The sequence below is a fragment of the Anomaloglossus baeobatrachus genome, chromosome 12 (genome assembly GCF_048569485.1).
Source record: "Anomaloglossus baeobatrachus isolate aAnoBae1 chromosome 12, aAnoBae1.hap1, whole genome shotgun sequence".
Lineage (NCBI taxonomy): Eukaryota > Metazoa > Chordata > Amphibia > Anura > Aromobatidae > Anomaloglossus > Anomaloglossus baeobatrachus.
In genome coordinates, this window is record NC_134364.1 from 111158301 (window position 1) to 111179406 (window position 21106).

General features: G+C 42.2%; 2 protein-coding genes across 2 annotated transcripts in view; both read left to right on the forward strand.

Annotated features, from left to right (window-relative positions):
• The first annotated feature begins 850 nt into the window (after positions 1–850).
• Positions 851–7272, forward strand: LOC142257883 (waprin-Lio1-like). The gene is made up of 3 exons (XM_075330154.1): positions 851–1024; positions 5668–5802; positions 7003–7272. Exons 1-3 carry the CDS (start codon positions 946–948, stop codon positions 7083–7085), a joined length of 297 nt encoding a protein of 98 aa, XP_075186269.1. The 5' UTR covers positions 851–945; the 3' UTR covers positions 7086–7272.
• Positions 7273–11838: 4566 nt separating this feature from the next.
• The window catches only part of LOC142258067 (acyl-coenzyme A thioesterase THEM4-like), a 106382-nt gene continuing 97114 nt past the window's right edge, over positions 11839–21106 (forward strand). Inside the window, exon 1 of the mRNA XM_075330513.1 lies at positions 11839–12093. The gene's annotated coding sequence lies outside the window, so the exon portion shown is untranslated. The remainder of the gene's footprint in view (positions 12094–21106) is intronic.

A 21106-nucleotide genomic window follows, 5' to 3' on the forward strand; every position in this document is an offset into this window, starting at 1 on the left:
CTCTGTGAGTTTAACAGAGGTATTGCACTCTGCACTTGTGCTACTACTATTTACAGCGGCACACTTATATACTCTTTCTCACTCATTAACCTATCCCTTTTACGTTAATGCTAAATACGGTAGTCGCTGTGATTTTAACAGTACACGCTGTGATTGGCTCTAGTGTCCCTGAGACATATCAGTGTCAGTACTGCTTCCGTAGTACAAGATACCCCTTATCCTCTGCCATAGTCTGCAGCAGAGACTTTGCACGGTGGACCCTGACTGTCTGATATCCCTTTGGTTTTTATAATCAGACAGCCCCCCGTAACATATAGGTTTAGTAACCTTCTCATAAGTCAGTAGCATTTGTTAATCACTATTTTGTTCTAACGTATTATTATTAATGGACGCCATGACACCAGGTGAACAGATGCTTGAAGTGCCCAAAATCTTTAGATTCTTTGCCCTACAGCTATTTCTCTCAACCAATCCATAGAAATCCAGGAGTATATCACTTCTAGACACGTCCGGTAAATTATTCCCCCCTAGAACAAACAGATTAGGATTAGAAGAAATTCCATATGCCAATGCCAAAAATAGTGTTGAGGGAAATTTAAGGCAATCCATACGTAATAAATAATCCAATGTGTACAGGGGCATCTAGGGAAACAGGAAAGCTGAGTGTTGACTTGTCTACAAAAGCAAGATGGGAGTTCCCAAGCCTTGTTTTCATTTGCAATTCTAATGACTTTTAATGTCTAAACAATAGAACCTTAACTAATCCTTCTAAACTTTCTTGTTTCTCCTTGTTATGACTGTGTTTTATTCTATTGAGCAATATCCTAAGAAAAATAAAGAGACTATTATGTGAAAAGAACAAAGATAAGCAGGCAACTCCTAAACTATAAGCAGGTATCGGTGTATAAATGTAGATGTGAAGCAGGCAAAAACATTTGCGGCAAGATGAAGTCTTCTGTGCTAAGCCTGCTTCTTTTCTTTCTCATCACTGGTTTCACATCAGGATTCATAATGAGAAGATCAGGTAAGAAGATGGATGGATGGATGGATATGTAGATAGACAGGCAGACAGATGCAGAACGCAGGACCTCTAGCATGAAAGGCAAAAACTTTAGCCGTAGCTACAAATATAAACATACTAAACTTTTCTCTGCCTAAAGATCTAAATAATGGAATTCTTCTTCTTTACAGGCATACTGGTACAGAGAAATACATCTCTACATACCAGTACATCTATATATACGTGAATATTATGGCTAAAATAAGTTATTTTATTTTTCCATATAAAACTCCCAAAAAATTAAAGTATAAACAGGTACCAGTGTACACATTAAGTAAGAACATTGATGCATAGTTTGATGGATGGATTAATGGATAAATATATGGATGGGTATGTATATAACCAATCAGACAGATGCTGAACTCAGAACCTCTAGTATGTAAAACAAAACCTTTAGCCTTTAGCAGTAGTTACAAATATAAGCATACAAGAATTTTCTCTACCTAAAGATCTAAATGGTATTCTTCTTATTTACAGGCATACTGTGACATATAAATACATTTCTACATTCCTTTACATCTGCATATACTTTACCTTCATATAATGGGTAAAATACATATTTTATTTTTCCATACAAAACTACAAAAATCTCCTAAACTATAAGTAGGTACTGGCTTGTGAATGTAGATGTGAGGCAGGCAAAATCATCTCAGTGGCTAGTGGAAGTCTCCTGTACTAAGCCTGCTCCTCTTCTTTCTTATAACTGGTTTCACATCAGTATTTGTAATGAGAAGATCAGGTAAGAACATTGATGTATTTATGGATGGATGGATGCATGGACGACTAGATGGATGGATGGGTATTTAGATAGACAGGAAGATAGATGCAGAACTCAGGACCTCTAGCACAGAAGGCAACAAATTTAGCAGTAGCTACAAATATAAGCATATAAAAAAATGTTCTCTGCCTAAAGATCTAAATGGCATTCTTCATTCTTCTTCTTTACAGGCATACTAGTACGTAGAAATACATCTCTACATACCAGTACATGTGAATGTACTAGGATATTATGGGTACAATAAGTCATTTTATTTTTCCATAAAAAAACTACAAAAAATTCCTAAACTATAAGCAGGTACCGATGTATAAATTTAGGTGTAAGGCAGGCAAAAATATCTCAGTGGCAAAATGAAATCTCTTGTGCTTCTTTCTTATCACTGGTTTCACATCAGGATTTGTACTGAGAAAATTAGGTAAGAAGATGGATGGATGGATGGGCGGGCGGGCGGATGGGCGGATGGGCGGATGGATGGGCGGATGGATGGGCGGATGGATGGATGGATGGATGGATGGATGGATGGGCAGGCAGATGGATGGATGGACGGATGGATGGATGGGCAGATGGATGGGTAGATGAATGGATGGATGGGTAGATGGGTGGATGGATGGATGGATGGATGGATGGATGGACGGACGGACGGACGGACGGACGGGCAGGCAGGCAGATGGATGGATGGGCAGATGGATGGATGGACGGATGGATGGATGGGTAGATGGATGGATGGATGGGTAGATGGATGGATGGATGGGTGGGTGGATGGATGGATGGATGGATGGGTAGATTGATGGATGGGTGGATGGATGGATGGATGGGCAGATGGATGGATGGGTAGATGGATGGATGGATGGGTAGATGGATGGATGGATGGGTGGGTGGATGGATGGATGGGTAGATTGATGGATGGGTAGATGGATGGATGGATGGGTAGATGGATGGATGGATGGGTGGATGGATGGATGGATGGGTAGATTGATGGATGGGTAGATGGATGGATGGATGGGTAGATGGATGGATGGATGGATGGGTGGATGGATGGATGGATGGATGGATGGGTAGATTGATGGATGGGTAGATTGATGGATGGATGGATAACATCTAACATGGAAGACAAAAACTTTAGCAGTAGCTACAAATATAGGCATACATTAATATTCTCTGCCTAAAGATCTAAATTGTATACTTCTTCTTTACAGGCACACTAATATATATACTGTAAATGCATTTCTACATATCAGTACATCTGTATATACCTACATATAAGGGGTAAAATAAGTCATTTTATTTTTCTATATAAAACTACACAATTATTAACTATAAGCAGGTACTGATGAATAAATGTAGGTGACAGGCAGGCAAAAACCATCTCAATGGCTAGAGGAAGTCTTCTGTGCTAAGCCTGCTCCTCTTCTTTCTTATCACTGGTTACCCATCAGGATTTGTAATGAGAAGATTAGGTAAGAACATTGATGTATGGATGGATCTATGGATGAATGGGTATGTAGATACAGTGGCAGACAGATGCAGAACTCAGAACCTCTAGCATAGAGGGCACAAACTTTAGTAGTAACTACAAATATAAGCATACAAGAATTTTCTCTGCCTAAAGATCTAAATAGTATTTTTCTTCTTTACAGGCATGCTGGTACAGAGAAATACATTTCTACATATCAGTACATCTGTATATACCTGCATATTATGAGAAAAATAAGTCATTTTATTTTTCCCTATAAAACTACAAAAAAATAGAACAAAAAAACTCTGTTAGACCCCGTACATATTTGACTCTTTCTCAATAGATGCTTTAAGGGGAGAGAAGGTAATAGAGTTTGAGCATAATATCATTACTATAATCAATCTGATTCTCTTGGAAGAGATAATCATTGCTCATGTAAGCCAACCTAGAGATCTAAATGGTATTCTTCTTCTTTACAGGCATACTTGTGCATATAAATACATCTCTACATATCAGTACATGTGTATATATCTGCATATAAGGGGTAAAATAAGTTATTTTATTTTTCCCCAAAAAAATAGAAAAAAATGATAATCCCATTTTTTATATACTTTTAAAAATAAATATAAAAAATCAGTATAGACCGCTATACAGATTAGACTAGTCCCCCAATAGATATTGTAATGGGAGAGAAGTATTTTCCATGACCAATCACTTTTGTTTGGCATGGAGCTTTTTCATAGAGAATTCAGCCGGGCAGAGCATTCCTGTATACAGAAGAGTCATCGAAGATAGATGTTAGCCGAGCGATCATACAGCTGACAGCTCTCTAATATGGATGGAGACTCTTGATAACATGGATATATTTAGCAGCCTCATAATTGTAACAACTGGTACAATATAGTTAACAGATTATTTAAAGTGATAGGTAAACTGCGTGAAAAAAATGGCCTGATTGTTATATTTTTTCTTGATTGAACATATAACTAAAAATGAAAGCAAATGTAATTTTTATATATTACATTTTTGCCAAAATCCCCACTAAAAAACCTACAATTTTTTTTCGTAAGTTATCCCTTATCCACTGGACAGGCAATAACCTCCTTATCGCTGGTGGTCCAACTGCTGGCATCCTAAGAACCGGGGTCTAGATTCTTCTGTGACTGGATCGATAGTCAATTATCTACAATGCTACTTCACCGATTCTTAACGGAGTGCCGAAGACCAGCCGAGCACAGAACTTATATATCTGGGAGATCTCAATAAGATTTATGGGAGCTGCAGGGTAAATTATTGACCACCACTCCATTCCCACTGACTCCTCACAACCTCTGAACTCAAAATTAATGTTCCCAGCAGTTGTAGTCCCAACGACCATTCACTTATCCCCTAGTAGTTGTCCCAATTGTAGTGACATTATCCCGAGTGGGACTCCCAACGATCGTGAAGTGGAAGTCTAAATGACTGTGAAGTAATCCCCTACTAGTGGAAGTCTCAATGATCATGAAGTTATCCCCTAGTGGGAGTTCCAATGATCATGATGTTATCCCCCAGTCAGTGTCCCATCGGTCGTGACATTATCCCCCAGTGGGTCTCCCAACGATTATGAAGTGATCCCCCTGTGGAGTTCCATTGATCATGGCATTGTAGCCAGTGGGAGCCTCAATGACTGTGAAGTTACCCCCCCCAGTGCAAGTCTCACTGATTGTGAAGTTATCCCCCAGTGGGAGGTCCAATAATCACAAAGTTATCCCCCAGTCAGTGTCCCATTGGTCGTAAAGTTATCCCCCAGTGGGAGTCCCAACGGTCATGAAGTTATCCCCTGTGGGAGTCCCAACAATTGTGAATTTATCCCCCAGTGGGAGTTCCAACGATCGTAAAGTTATCCCCTCATCAGTGTCTCATTGGTCATGAAGTTATCCCGCAGTGGCAGTCCCATTGATTGTGACATTATTCCCAGTGGGAGCCTCAATGACTGTAAAGTTACCCCTAGTGCAAGTCTCAACGATCGTGAAGTGATCCCCCTGTGGGAGTCCCAATGATCATGAACTTATCCCCCAGTCAGAGGCCCAATGGTCGTAAAGTTATCTATTACGAACTTGAGAATACCCCTTTAAGTAAAAATTAAAAAAGTTGTAGTCATTAAAACTGGATCTGGAAAGGGGAATTAAAAAAAACAATCTTCTGCGTGTCTAAACAAGTGCCTCACAAAAATCTAATTGGGTTTATGCATGTGTTAAGTGTATGTTTGTATCCTATTTATGCTTTTCTGTATGTGCGTACAATACATATGTACAGTATGTGTAATGAATCATCAGAAAGGTAAGAGGGAGTCAAGGTAGGAACTGATCATTTTTTTCCCTCTTTCTACAGGGTGTCCTGAAGTCGCCTCAAATAATCCATGTCTACAAGCCTCTGAAAATACATGTTACATCGATGAAAATTGTGGTGAAAACATGAAATGCTGTAGCAATGGATGCAATTTAGTGTGTGTAAATAGTCTGTCTGGTAAGTTCTAGTGCACATTAATGGAATTAACATATCCCACATTAAAAGGGTTTTCTGCCAGCTTAGCCCCCTTCACAAGCCACATGATATGTATATATATATACATATATATATATATATATATATATACATATATATATACATATGTACAGCAGAAATGTTGAGCCCTCTCCATACAGCACATATGCCGGCTGTGTCATCCGGTTGGCTCCTGAAAGTAACTCCTGAGATCAGAGTTAGCTCTTTTTGCCTCAGTTTAACTTCTTAGCTACAAGACAGGAATATGGAAAAGTGCTTAGGAGCCGAAAGGCAGTCATGTCCAATGCCCATCACTCCTTGTTTTGTGATGGGATGGCAGGGTGCTAATGGGTTAAAGCAGCCAGGGGCTATCGGACACCACAGTGACTTCTATGTTACTACATCATTAATTTAGCCAATACTTTAAAATAGTTTAGTATAGTGTCATGAAGTATAAGGAGATAACCAGAATTCCTAGACTGGCCCTCAGGCTAGGCAGCCCTAGCTGGCCCTTATCCCAGAGGTACTTTTGATGGTGAAGAGGTCTGGACTGCCAGCGTAGCCCTGTTCCTGACCAGTCCTTCTCTAATACCGGTCATCCCTACCCCATGGGAGGGCAGGGACAGGAGTGGTTAAACCCACCCAAATAGAAAAACTAGGAAACCAAAAGTCTAAAGGCGGCGTTACACGCTACGATATATCTGACAATCTCATGAGCGACGTGACACGCCCAGATCATAGTTACGATTTGCCGAGATCGCACATAGGTCGTTTATTAGCGGTCACACTTAACGATCGCACAAGCGACGCAAACTCGTTCAGCGATATATTGTTTGACCAAGGAGGTCGTTTGAATGTTGTTCGTCGTTGGCAGGGTGTCACACGTACCAATATGTCTGCTGCGTTCCAAATGACAAACAATATTTTGAAAGTGAACGACGTGTCAACGATCAACAATTTTCAACCTATTTGCGATCGTTCAGGGTCGCTCGTAGGTGTCACATGCAACGACGTCGCAAACGATGCCGGATGTGCGTCACGGAATCCGTGACCCCGACGACAGATTGTCAGATATATCGTAGCGTGTAATGCCGCCTTTACTCACAGCAATCACACATTTCATTTATTTATTCATTTATTTATTATTATTTATTTATTTTTTTAAATGTTTTCTTTTTCTAGGACTTGCATCGATGTTCTCATTATTTTATGACCCATTTTCCTATGCGGCTTTTGGTCCATTTAAAAATCTTTTTGGGAGCTGATATCTGACCTTCCTATCATGCACGTTGCAATTCTACTAAAGGCTCTTCATCGGAATGGTCCCAAGAAGATTCTTATTCTTCCTTGGTGTTCTACTTATCTCCGAAGATAACATTTTTATGTGTTTGATCTAGAATTTATCCTGATTACTGTGTGACTAATAAAATTGTATGTGGATTGTAAGAAAAAGTGGTATGGTATTGTTATAGTATAAAATCGATTTTACATTAAAATCATCACTCATGGTTAGAAGTATATAAAAGGCAAAAAAGAATACACCCCGAGTACAGCAGGAATAAAGTGCATAGACAGACCGTTATACTTACCGACCTTTATCACTGCTTCGGGGCCGATAATTAACTCTCATACATATTCACTGCTTCCCCCGCCCACCATCAGTCCCGGTGTCTGTGATTGGTTGCAGTCAGATCGTGCCCCCTTTTTCTGTGACAGCGTCTGTGATTGGTTTGAATCACACACACTATGTGCATCTCTATAGTAGTCCATAAAGTGGTGTAAAAATAAATAAATAAAAAAATTTGTGTAGAGTCCACCTCATATTGTGATACCCAGCGCAGATAAAGCAATAAATGTATTTAAATAATTTTTAAAAAGCCTCTAATTTTGAAACACAACCAAGATAAGTGCACAGCTGGGGGCTGCAGCCTGTAGCCGTATGTTTTAGCTGCACTGGATATCACAATCTCGGGGGGCCCTGTGCTAATATTTTTATTTATTTATTTCTACATCATTATAGGGATGCAGACAGTGTGTATGATTCCAACCAATCACAGACGCTGTCACACAGGGTGGGGGCACGGTCTTACTGCAACCAATCACAAACGCTGTCACACAGGGTGGGGGCGCGGTCTTACTGCAACCAATCACAGACGCTGTCACACAGGGTGGGGGCGCGGTCTTACTGCAACCAATCACAGACGCTGTCACACAGGCTGGGGGTGCAGTCTGACTGCAGCCAATCACAGATACTGTCACACAGGGTGAGCGAGCGGTCTTCAACCAATCACAGATGCCAGGACTAACGGTGGGCAGGGGAAGCAGTGAGTATGTATGAGAGATAATTATTGGACCCAGAAGTAGTGTGACAGCTGCGCGGGGATTTAGTAACTATAACTGTCCTGCTTTACAACCCCCCTAGCCCTTTCTACCACTATTTTACAGCCAATGTTCTGGTTTCCCAAACCAGATTTTTTTTGTAAGTGCGACTGGACCCGCCAAGCTCCAAAATGTGCAGGTTTGCCCATCTCTATTCATGACCCAACATCGGTTTATGAGGGATCAGTCCTGTCAAACTAATCTGATCAGCTTCTATGAGAAGGTAAGTTCCAGACTGGACCAGAGAAATGCAGTGGGTGTTGTCTATATGGAAATTCAAAGGCATTTGATACAATGCCACACAAAAGATTGGCATATAAAATGAGAATAATAGCTAACTGTGTTAACAATTGGATCAGTGATAGTAAACAAGGAGTGGTTATTAATGAAACACATTTGGGTCACAGTTAACAGTGGGTCCCACAAGGGTCGGTATTGGGCCCTCTTCTTTATAGCATATTTATTAATGACTTTGTAGAGGGCATACAGAGTAGAATTTCAATATTTGCCGATTAAACTAAATTCTGGATGGTAATCAACACAGGTAATCTGTATAATTTAATATTATAGAAGTATTTATGTAAGCTGGAGCCTTGGGTTGATAAAGGATAATTGAAGTTTAATTTGGATAAATGAAAGGTCATATCCTTGGGCAGAGGAAATAAAATGTAAAATAATGTACTAAGTTGTAAAACAATGGGCAAAACTGTCACTGGAAATTACTTGGGTAAATGGTGGATGGCAAATTAAACTTTAGTGACCAGTGTCAGGCAGCTGCTGCCAAGGCTAATAAAATAATGGGATGCATTAAAAGAGGCATAGATGCTTATGATGAGAACAAAGTTTTGCCTTTATACAACTCATTAGTGAGCTGACACTTAAACTGCTGTATAAATTTTTGGTCTCCGGTGTACAAGAAGGACATAGCTGAACCAAGAGAAGAACAACCAAGATTGTTATAGAAATGGGTGGGCTGCAATACCAAGACAAGTTATTAAACTTGAGGTTATCCAGTTTGGTAAAAAAAGGCTTAGGGGTGATCAGATGCATGAGAGGATAGTTCAAAGATCTTTCCAATAATCTTTTTCCACCTAGGCCTGCAACAGGGACAAACGGGCATCCCCTACATCTACAAGAAGGTTTAATCATAATCACAGATGCAGATTCTTTACTGTAAGAGTAGTGAGACTATGTAACATACTGCCACATGATCTAATAATGGTTGATTCGCTGCTAAAATGCAAGAGGGGTCTGGATGCCTTTCTTGAAAAATATAATATTAACCCCTTTACAGCCTAGGACTTACTGGTATGTCCTTAATCATGTTGGGGTAATCACCGCCAACTGCAATGGTGAGCCGGCGGCGATCCCTGCACATGTCTGCTGATTTGAACAGCAGACATGTGTGACTAACAGGCGCAGGTGGATCCGCGATCCACCCGCGCCTGTTAATTCCATAGATCACTCTGTCAAAATGTGACAGCACAATTTCAATGTCCTCGGCAGGGAAATCGCCTTTCCCTTTGCCATGGTAGAGACAGGTCATGTCATGACTTCTTTTGTTAACATGACGTAGTTTCGGTTAGAACTGACAGACAAGCAGCTGTAGCGAGAGAGCAGCATTTCTGTTCTTTCATTTGTTGTCCTGATGAGGTGAGCTGAGACTCCTGAAAAGCATACCTTGCTGGTATAGGGGTTGTAAATGGCACAACCTCTATAGGTGAGCGTTCACATTTAATCTCCTTTCCATTAATTTTGGTAAGACCCTATTGCGCTTCTCCTTCCACAGTTTGTCATATTCTCTGTAAGTATATATATATACAGTGGAACCTTGGATTAATCCAAGTTTCCACTGTGTATATATATATATATATATATATATATATATATATATATATATATATATATATATATATATACTGTATGTGTGTATATATGTGTATGTATGTAAATATTTGTGTATGTGGGTGTATGGGTATATATGTGTATGTATGTGTATACTGTATATATTTTTTTTCTTTCCACATATTTTTACACGCAATTTTATAGATTTATCAAAGTGTGTTTTTTATTACTTTTTATTTTATTATTTTCACCTTAGTGGTTCATATTAATGTAATTAATTAATGCTGTGATATTTGGTGCATCTATTACTTGTTTTTGGACTGTGAATGTGATTTTAATCTACGTTTTATTTTTATTTATATATGCAGTTTTGCACGATTAAATTCACCTAGAATTTAGTTGATTGATTGATTGACTGACATGGAGTGTATAAGTTTGTCTTACAATTACCTGTTACTTGTGCTGGTGTGACGCCCTGGCGCCGCCAGGTGGTCACACAGAATAGGCCCCCGCACAACACCTTACCTCAAAGGGTTACACCAGCCAACAAAACCCTGATCACCCCCCCAGGGTAAGACAGGCACACCAGTGGGCAGGAATAACGCCCACCTAGGGGTCTAGAGAACCCAGGGCGGGAAAAGAAGTAGTTCAAGTCTTGTTCAAGTTCAAGTCAGAGTGAGAAAGGAGAGGAGAAAGTGAAGCGGAAATTAGAAAGGAAAGGCGTCGGGGTTGGAGCCCCGGCGTGCTGGCTAGGTGGCAGACGGTGATCTGTGTCTGGCAGGAGATGGGAAGACGGCTGCCGGAGATCCGAGGTGGACCGGGGCAGGGTTGTAGCCCGCCGGTATCGACACCGGAGAACCGACCCGGAAACTGTGTACAGAGGGGGTACTTGGACCCTGAAGCAGAGACCGGAAGAACCGGCTTTGTTAATTAACCAATTGAAGACAGGATTACAGGTCCTCTCCCAACCAAAGTCCCAAAAGAAGACAACCACCCACCGCGGGGGATAGGGCATCCGCCAGGGCCCGTAGATCCCAAGGGTAAGCGTCAGCGGGCACGATTCCCAACGAAAGTACCGGGAGCGGACTCCCGTGTTCCACACCGGGAAGTCCACACACTAAGAGCACAGTGCAGGGGAAAGTGACACAGACCATCACCTCAGGTGAGGGACCAGAGTACACCCAACCGCGGCGGCCGGCCACCAGCACCTTGGTTTTCCATTGGACTCATGTGATTCATTCAATTGTGAGTAAACTAAAACTTCCCGGTCTGACCGGGCGTGCCGGCCCCCGCAGTCACCATCCTCAGCACAGAGACACTGGGCGCAGGGGCAACCGTCCCTACCCATGGAGGAGTTAACATCCAGCTGCCATCTCATCGCCCCCGGGTGCCCCACAACAGCAGCGGTGGTGCCACACCTCACAACACACCATGGGTGGAATCACAGAGTGTTTACGGCAAATCCCGTACAAAAACGTCCCCTTTTATTTGAAGTGTCCGCGCAACCCCCGGGTCCGGAGGAACCCCTCAAGCCACACTGCGGGTCTGGATCCGAGCAGCCCGACTGCTGGCATGGGGGCGGCACACTGGCACCTGATGAAGGAGGCAGACTGCCTCTGAAACGTGTTGTTAATAAAGCCAGTGATATTATAATTTATTCTTTTCAGCTTTTCAATAGAGCCGAGCGCTGGGTGTGTGGTTAAGGGCGCGGGCAGATCTGCAGTTTTGTTTTTGTTGGCACCATATATACACTCCTGTTGGAACATGCAGTAGATCTGCAGCTGACCCATCAGTGATCGTGGAGGAGTGTGTACACACGCACATGAGAGTGCGGAGAACTCTCATCAGCTGAGGCTTACACACCAGTCAGCTGGGCCGGGGAATCCCCTGTTACTGCAGTGAGACACCACGTGGAGGGACGCGTGGAGGCCCGGCTACTGCAGTGAGACACCACGTGGCGGGACGTGGAGGATCGTATACAGCCACCTCGGACCGCTGGCCTCTGAAAACGCTGTTTACAGAATTGTGCCTGCTGCACAACTGGGACAGGTGATTGAACTCATCCTGTATACCGCAGCTGGATATATCTGATGGACACAGTAGCTCTCCTTGTTTTTTATTTTGTTTTTTATTTTGTCTTAAAAAATTTTAAAAAAAATACAAAAAACCTAAAAGTTCACATCTCCCCCCCATTCGCCCCGATGAAAATTAAACAACAAAAAATAAAAAATATACACACGTTTGGTATCGCCGCGTTCAGAAACGCCCGATCTATCAAAATATAAAATTAATTAACCTGATCCATAAACAGCGTAGAGTCAAAAAATTCCAAACAGCAAAATTACATTTTTTTTGGTCCTAGTAAATTTTGCGCAAAATGCAATAACAGAAGATCAAAAATTAGCATCTGCACAAAAATGGTACCATTAAAACATCAGTGCAAGATGCAAAAAATAAGCCATCACTGAGGCATAGATCCCGAAAAATGGGAACGCTATGGGGCGTGCAAAATGGCGCAAAAAGTGTGCCACTTTTTTTTGGACAAATTTCTGGTTGTTTTTTTTAAACTTGTTACATAAAAGTAAACCTATACATGTTTGGTGTCTACGAACTCGTATTAACATGAGGCATCACACCGACACATCAGCTTTACCATATAGTGAACACGGTGAATAAAATATTCCAAAAACAATTATGCAATCACACTTTTTTGCAATTTTTCCGCACTAGGATTTTTTTTGCCTGTTTCCAATAGACTTATATGGTTTCATTTAAAAGTAGAACTCGTCCCACAAAAAACAAGCCCTCATATGGCAAAATTGACTAAAAAATAAAAAAGTTACAGCTCTTGGAAGAAGGGGAGCAAAAAACAAAAATGGAAAATTGCCCTGTCATGAAGGGGTTAAGTGTTATGGGCAGTATATATTGTGATGGGGCGTTGATCCAAGGAACTAGTCTGATAACTGTATGCGGAGTCAAGAAGGAATTTTTCCTCTAATATAAATTCAACCTTAAAGACTATGAAACTATGAATTGAATGGAAACAGCTCCGCAGGCGGAACTCCGAACATATGTCATGTAAATTAATCCACTTATCAATGAAGATTTATCATCTATTCCCAAGCTTGCTTAACCTACATATTCTACCTTATATTTGTATTGCAAGTTAGGTAATGGCTTAAGAATATACAAGCCCTTAGTGAATCGAGAGACAACACCCGCCATCTGTATCATAGGATGATTTTTTTAACAATAGCTTTTAAATTAACCAGACAGACTGGAGAAGCCGGATTATATCTCCAGATTTGCCTTCCAATTTGTTGGGTCATTCAGAGTCTGCTAAACCGATGTACTGTAAACAAAACATATAATTTCCTTATATAACTGCTCCATTTTCCAACACCTTAAGATTGAAGGAGTTATCAGTGCTGGATTAGACTAAAGTCCACCATAATGCTAGATCAGAAAGACAGAGTGGACAGCAGTGAGAGCAGTCTCTTCTTAACTCAGCACCTCTAGTATCTATAGTATTAGATCACATAGTTAGGGTGGACAGCAATGTGAGAAAACTCTTCTTACATCAGCTGGTATCTCCAGTATTAGATCAGATAAACAGTGTGGACAGCAGTGTGAGCAGCCTCTTCTTACCTCAGCACCTCTGGTATCTATAGTACTAGATCAGATAGGTAGGGTGGACAGCAATGTAAGAAAACTCTTCTTACATCAGCTGGTATCTCTAGTATTCGATCAGATAAACAGTGTGGACAGCAGTGTGAGCAGCCTCTTCTTACGTCAACACCTCTGGTATCTATAGTATTAGATCAGATAGGTAGGGTGGACAGTAATGTGAGAAAAGTCTTCTTACGGTATCTCTAGTATTAGATCAGATAAACAGTGTGGACAGCAGTGTGAGCAGCCTCTTCTTACTTGAGCACCTCTGGTATCTATAGTATTAGATCAGATAGGTATGGGGGATAGCAGTGTAAGAAAACACTTCTTACATTAGCACCTTTGGTATCTCTAGTATTAGATCAGATAGGGTGGCCCGCAGTGTGCACAACCTCCTTTTACCTCAGCATCCATGGAATCTCCAATATTAGGTCAGATAGACATGGTAGACAGCAGTGTGAGCAGCCTCTTTTTACCTCAGCACCTTTGTTATCTGTAGTATTAGATCAGATAGACAGTGTGGACAGCAACATGAGCAGCCTCTTCTTACCTCTGGAATCTATACTATTAGTTCAGATAGAGAAAAAAAGGGAACCAGCACGATCTGAAATTGGCATGCATCATATAAAAAGTGAAAATTCACAAATTTATTCCAACTGTACTATAATAAAAAAATGAGATTTTTAGCAAATAATTGATCAATTTTTTGAGCCACCCCTGCCAACGTCATGGCAAATCTCAATAGGGGGGTCCTACTCTATATTCTGTATTTCATGTGCCATGCGGCCTCCTAGATAAAATTAAAAGCAGAACCATAATGGAGCACACATACCTGTAACCTGTATATAGCCGCTTCCATGTTGCCAAAAAGGCACTTGTGGATAGAGACCAGCCCAGGTCCCAGCATGTGGAGCAAGCTCTGCACATACCAGGACTATATCAGAACTGACCCTCCCAGTGCCAAACAGCAACCATTGATAAAGGCGGACCAGATCCAAGAATGGTGCTTAATTAGCATTGCCTGTGGAAAGGGGTGAGGTAACTGAGTCTGAACAGCTACCAACAGGAGGAATATATTGCAAGCCAAAATCAGGCGTGCATGGTATGGTGTTGGTCAGACACCAGATTTGTAGCATAACTACGGTCAAAACAGAGAAAAAAAAAAAAGAGAAAAAAAAGAGAAAAAAATCTCATTTTTTTTATTGTAGTACAGTTGGAATAAATGTGTGAATTTGCACTTTTTATATGATGCATGCCAATTTCAGATCGTGCTGGTTCCCCTCTCTCTCTGTTTGGTCGTAGTTATGCTACAAATTCTGGTGGCCGGTCACCACCATGCCATGCACGCCTGATTTTGGTTTGCTATGTATTCCTCCTGTTGGTAGCTGTTCAGACTCAGTTACCTCACCCCTTTCCACAGGCAATGCTAATTAAGCACCATACTTGGATCTGGTCCGCCTTTATCAATGGTTGCTGTTTGGCACTGGGAGGGTCAGTTCTGATATAGTCCTGGTATGGTGCAGTGCTTGCTCCACATGCTGGGACCTGGGCTGGTCTCTATCCACAATTGCCTCTTTTGCAACATGGAAGCGGCTATATACAGGTTACAGGTATGTGTGCTCTATTATGGTTCTGCTTTTAACTTTATCTAGGAGGCCGCATGGCACATGAAATACAGAATGTAGAGTAGGCCCCCCCTATTGAGATTTGCCGTGACGTTGGCAGGGGTGGCTCAAAAAATTGATCAATTATTTGCTAAAAATCTCATTTTTTTTTTTATTGTAGTACAGTTGGAATAAATCTGTGAATTTTCACTTTTTATATGATGCATGCCAATTTCAGATCGTGCTGGTTCCCCTCTCTCTCTGTTTGGTCGTAGTTATGCTACAAATTCTGGTGGCCGGTCACCACCATACCATGCATGCCTGATTTTGGTTTGCTATGTATTCCTCCTGTTGGTAGCTGTTCAGACTCAGTTACCTCACCCCTTTCCACAGGCAATGCTAATTAAGCACCATTCTTGGATCTGGTTCGCCTTTATCAGTGGTTGCTGTTTGGCACTGGGAGGGTCAGTTCTGATATAGTCCTGGTATGGTGTAGAGCTTGCTCCACATGCTGGGACCTGGGCTGGTCTCTATCCACAAGTGCCTCTTTTGCAACATGGAAGCGGCTATATACAGGTTACAGGTATGTGTGCTCTATTATGGTTCTGCTTTTAACTTTATCTAGGAGGCCGCATGGCACATGAAATACAGAATGTAGAGTAGGACCCCCCTATTGAGATTTGCCGTGACGTTGGCAGGGGTGGCTCAAAAAATTGATCAATTATTTGCTAAAAATCTCATTTTTTTTTATTGTAGTACAGTTGGAATAAATGTGTGAATTTTCACTTTTTATATTATGCATGCCAATTTCAGATCATGCTGGCTCCCCTCTCTATTAGTTCAGATAGGTAGGGTGGACAGCAGCGTAAGAAAACATTTCTTACATCAGCACCTCTGGTATCTCTAGTATTAGATCAGATAAAAAAGGTGGATAACAGTGTGAGCAGCCTCCTCTTACCTGAGCATCCATGGTATGTCAAATATTACATCAGATAGACTTGGTAGATAGCAGTGTGGACAGCCTCCTCTTATCTCAGCACCTCTGGCATCTCCAGTATTAGATTAAACAGACGGAATGGAAAACAGTGGTAGTGACATTTTTTTACCTCAGCATTCCTGGTACCTTCATTATTAGATAGATAATCTGGCCAGCAGTGTAAGCAGCCTATTCTTACCTGAGAAACCCTGTTAGCCTCAGTATTACATCAGATATGGTGGACAACAGTGTGAGCAGCCTCTTCTTACCTCTGCACCCTTGGTATATGCAGTATTAGATCAGATAGACAGGATGGACAGCAGTGTGAGCAGCCTCTTGCTACCTCAGCACATCTGATATCTGCAGATTTTAGTATTAGATCAGATAGGGTGGACAGCAGTGTGAACAGCCTCTTATTACCTCAGCAACCCTGGTATGACCAGTATTGGATTAGATAGACAAGGTGAATAGCAGTGTAAAGTAGTTACTTCTTACTTTAGGACTCCTGCTATCTTCAGTATTAAATAGACAGTGTGCCCAGTAGTGTGAGCAGCCTCTTCTTACATCAGCACTTCCGGCATCTCCATTATTATATACATAGACAGGGTGGACAGCAGTGTGACCAGTCTCTTCTTACCTCAGCAACCCTGGTATCACCAATATTCAATTAGATAGACAAGGTGAAAAACAGTGTGAGCAGCCTCTTCTTACTCCAGCACTCATGGTATTTTCAGTATTAGATAGACAGTGTTCCTGTCATGATCTGTGTGAGGCTCAGACACCGCTGAGCCATTACATGTATCTGTCCCCGGCGTTACAGGCCATGGGAGGTGCTTATTCCAACCTGCCTTGTCTCGGTAGGCAGGCCACTATATCTTTGTGCTGCGGTTACTGGAATGCTGCCAGTAATAGTTCCTGCTCTGCAGCATGTGAGTCTGGCTCCCGTGAGTGTTCCCTGATCCATCCTATCTCCCAGCTACCGTCCTGACCTGTGCAATTCCCGTACCACCTGTCTGTCTTTTACCCCCTTGACTTCCCAGTCCCGTCCCGTGACTCCACCATCCTGTGTCTCTCCTAGTCCTGCATCTCTCTGTACTGTCTGTTTGTCCAGCCTCTCCTGACTTTCCTGGCCCATCCCTGTGTGTTGCTCTGATCTCCTGGCCTCTGACCTTGCTATGTTTGAACTTGACTTTGGCTCCGCTTCTCCCTCCTGACATTGGCATGTCTTCCGAGTTCCCAACTTATGGCTAGCACCTGACCAAGATTTGCTTCTCCCCTAGTTTTGGTCTTGACATCCTGGTACTGACTTGGCCTGCTGACTATTCTTTTGTTTTGGTGCCCTCTTCTGCTAACTGCATCCAGAAACAGCTTCCACTGTTAGCCTCAGTGCCCCCCACTAGTACTGCGTGAAATTTTCCAGCAGTGTGAGCAGCCTCTTCTTACCTAAACAACCCTGTTATCTGCAGTATTAGATTAGATAGACAGGGTGGAGAGCAGTGTGAGCAGCCACTTCTTACCTAAGCAACCCTATTATCTGCAGTATTAGATCAGATAGACAGGGGTACCTCAGTGTGAGCAGCCTCTTCTTACCTAAGCAACCCTGTTATCTGCAGTATTAAATCAGATAGACAGGGTGCACAGCAGTGAGAGCAGCCTCTTCTTACCTAAGCAACCCTGTTATCTGCAGTATTAGATAGACAGGGTGGAGAGCAGTGTGAGCAGCCTCTTCTTACCTAAGCAACCCTATTATCTGCAGTATTAGATCAGACAGACAGGGTGGAGAGCAGTGTTAGCAGTCTCTGTTTACCTCAATTCCCCATGGAATTGCGAGTATTAGATCAAATAGAGAGTGTAGACTTCAGTGTGAGCAGTCTGTTCTTGATTACTTCTCTGGCAAATTGACTATAATCTGCTAATTAAATGGTTTGTCTTATTATCATAAATGGTTAAAATTAAAAGCAAGCCACTTTACTGTTTACGTAGTATTAAAAATCCTTTCCATTCTTAAGAATGAAGGCATTGTTAATATTATTGTTTATATTGCTCATTATCTAAGTTACTGACCACCTTTGCAGTCTATCAGTTTCCTAGGCCAGGAACAAAGCTAAGGAATCTTACCCTCTATACCAAATATGTTCAGATTTTTAAAACCACTGAACCTTGTAGGATCAAAATATAGTTGGCGTCTTTGGTTCTAATTTGAGATGGAGGAACCCATAATTTTAGGTAGCATGCCGGGGTGATAAAGAAACAGATCTCGCCCATGGCTACTGCCCAGAGGCACATTACACCTCCACCATATTTGACTGTAGGTACTGTGTTCTTTTCTTTGGCTTATGCACATACATTTTGACAAACTGTAGTCTAGCTTTTTTATGTCTCTGTGTCAGAAGTGAGGTCCTCCTGGGTCTCCTGCCATAGCATTTCATTTCATTCAAATGTGGATGGATAGTTTGCACTGACATTGATGCACCCTGAGACTGCAGGACAGCTTGAATTTCTTTGCAACTTTAATGGGGTTGTTCAACAACCATCCAGACCATCCTGTGTTGGAACCTTTCATCAATTTTTCTCAGCCGTCTACGTACAGGGAGATTAGTTACAGTGCCATGGTATCACGCTGTACAAAGGCTAGTAAGATGCAGTACAGCGTAATCCCCACTAGGTGGCAGCAGAGTAGTGAAGGAGAGAAAGAAACCCTGTAACAGAAAGGCAGCTGAAGTACAGAAAAGTAAGTTCAGCAATGTTAACAGGCAAGCCACCAGGGGGCAAAAGAGTAGTCAAACAGTCAGGGTCTAGCCAGGAAAGTCGAGTCACTACAAAGGGAGGATCAATATCAAGTCAGAAAGCAGAACCAAGTCAGAAGCCGGGGGATCAGGTATGCAGAAGGAACACAAATAACAGGCAGGAGAGGGAAGTCAGGGGCGGGGACAGGCAGACAAACGGGGGAGGGTCAAAGTCAGGACACAGTAGCAGGGAGGCAGAACAGATCGGGAACACTCATCAGAGCCAGTATACACACTGCAAGGCAGAAATATCACTGGCACTGACCCATAGGTAGAGAGGCAAGATATAGCGTCCAGGGATCCAGAACGAGGCAAGGGAAGTTAACCCCTGACATGACCAGGCCAGGGCTTGCAGTAACCAGCAGCAGGGAAAAGCCGGCCTGGATCATGACACATGGCTTGTAAACTTCTTGATTATGCTGTGCGCCGTGGACAAAGGAACATCAAGATCTCTGGAGATAGTCTTGTAACTTTAAGATTGTTGATATTTTTGAACAATTTTAGTTCTAAAGTCCTCAGACAGTTCTCTTCTCTTCCTGTTCTCCATTCTTAGTGTGTTAACCAGAGACACAATGCAAAGACTCAGTGAACTTCTCCCCTTGATTCTGGTGTGATTTTCATATTGCCCACACCTGTTACTTGCCACAAGTGAGTTTGAACGAGCCTCACATGCTTGAACAAAGTTGTTTACCCACAATTATGGAAAGGTGCTAACACTTTTGCCCTGCCCATCTCTGGGGTTTTGTGTGAAATTATGTCCAATTTGCCTTTTGTACTCATTTTTTTTGTGTTGATCCAATACATACAAAGAAAATAAACATGTGTATAACAAAATATGTAATTGCAATAATTGTTTGGAAAAATACTTCATTTTCTAGAACAATTTCAAGGGTGCCAACACCTTCGGCCACGATTGTATGTAAATGTAAATTTCTAATGAGGTTCCAGTGATGTGAAATATTATCAGCATTATGTTAATTGGGGCAGACCAGACATAATGTACAGTGTATTCAATAATTAGGACATTGCCGGAGTGCAGGGAGGGGAACTGCAGGTTGTGCACAGGGCTGACTCCTTGGCTGAAGGCCACTTTCATGGATAATTGGATATTACAGAAGCCAAAACAAATGATAATAAAATTAAGATGATACACGACTATCATCATTTAGATTATGCACAAGCTGAAGGAGTCACTTGTATACAGAGTAAAAGATACATGTAATAATGCAAAACAATTGATAATCTAAAGAATAATATAAGCGCAGTGATCCTGATACCTCTGCTACCTGCCTGCAGTCTTCAAGTACTTCTGCTACTTCTTTCCGGTCTTCCAGTACCTGCGCTACCTGTCTGCAGGATGTCTCTTGTTTGTCTCCAGCTTCCAGTTTGTCTACTACTTGATCCCGATCTTCCTGGACATCTGCTACCGGTCTGTGGTCTCCAGGACACCTCCTGTCTACCTGTAGCTTCCAGTACCTCTGGTACTTGTTCCCGGTGTTGCAGGACACCTCCTGTCTACCTGTAGCTTCCAGTACCTCTGGTACTTGTTCCCGGTGTTGCAGGACACCTCCTGTCTACCTGTAGCTTCCAGTACCTCTGGTACTTGTTCCCGGTCTTGCAGGACACCTCCTGTCTACCTGTAGCTTCCAGTACCTCTGGTACTTGTTCCCGGTGTTGCAGGACACCTCCTGTCTACCTGTAGCTTCCAGTACCTCTGGTACTTGTTCCCGGTCTTGCAGGACATCTCCTGTCTACCTGTAGCTTCCAGTACCTCTGGTACTTGTTCCCGGTGTTGCAGGACACCTCCTGTCTACCTGTAGCTTCCAGTACCTCTGGTACTTGTTCCCGGTCTTGCAGGACACCTCCTGTCTACCTGAGGCTTTCAGTACATCTGTTACTTGTTCCAGGTCTTCCAGTATCTCTGCTTCCGGTCTCTAGGATTTTTCCTGTCCCCCTGCAGTTTCCAATTCCTCTGCTACATGATCCCGATATTCCTGGACGTCGGCTACCTTTCTGTTGTCTCCAGG

Coding starts and splice junctions, on each gene's coding strand:
- LOC142257883 (XM_075330154.1), top strand. CDS start 946: ATGAAGTCTTCTGTGCTAAGCCTGCTTCTTTTCTTTCTCATCACTGGT. Junction 1,025..5,667: donor ATTCATAATGAGAAGATCAG/GTAAGAAGATGG, acceptor CTCTTTCTACAG/GGTGTCCTGAAGTCGCCTCA. Junction 5,803..7,002: donor GTGTGTAAATAGTCTGTCTG/GTAAGTTCTAGT, acceptor TTCTTTTTCTAG/GACTTGCATCGATGTTCTCA.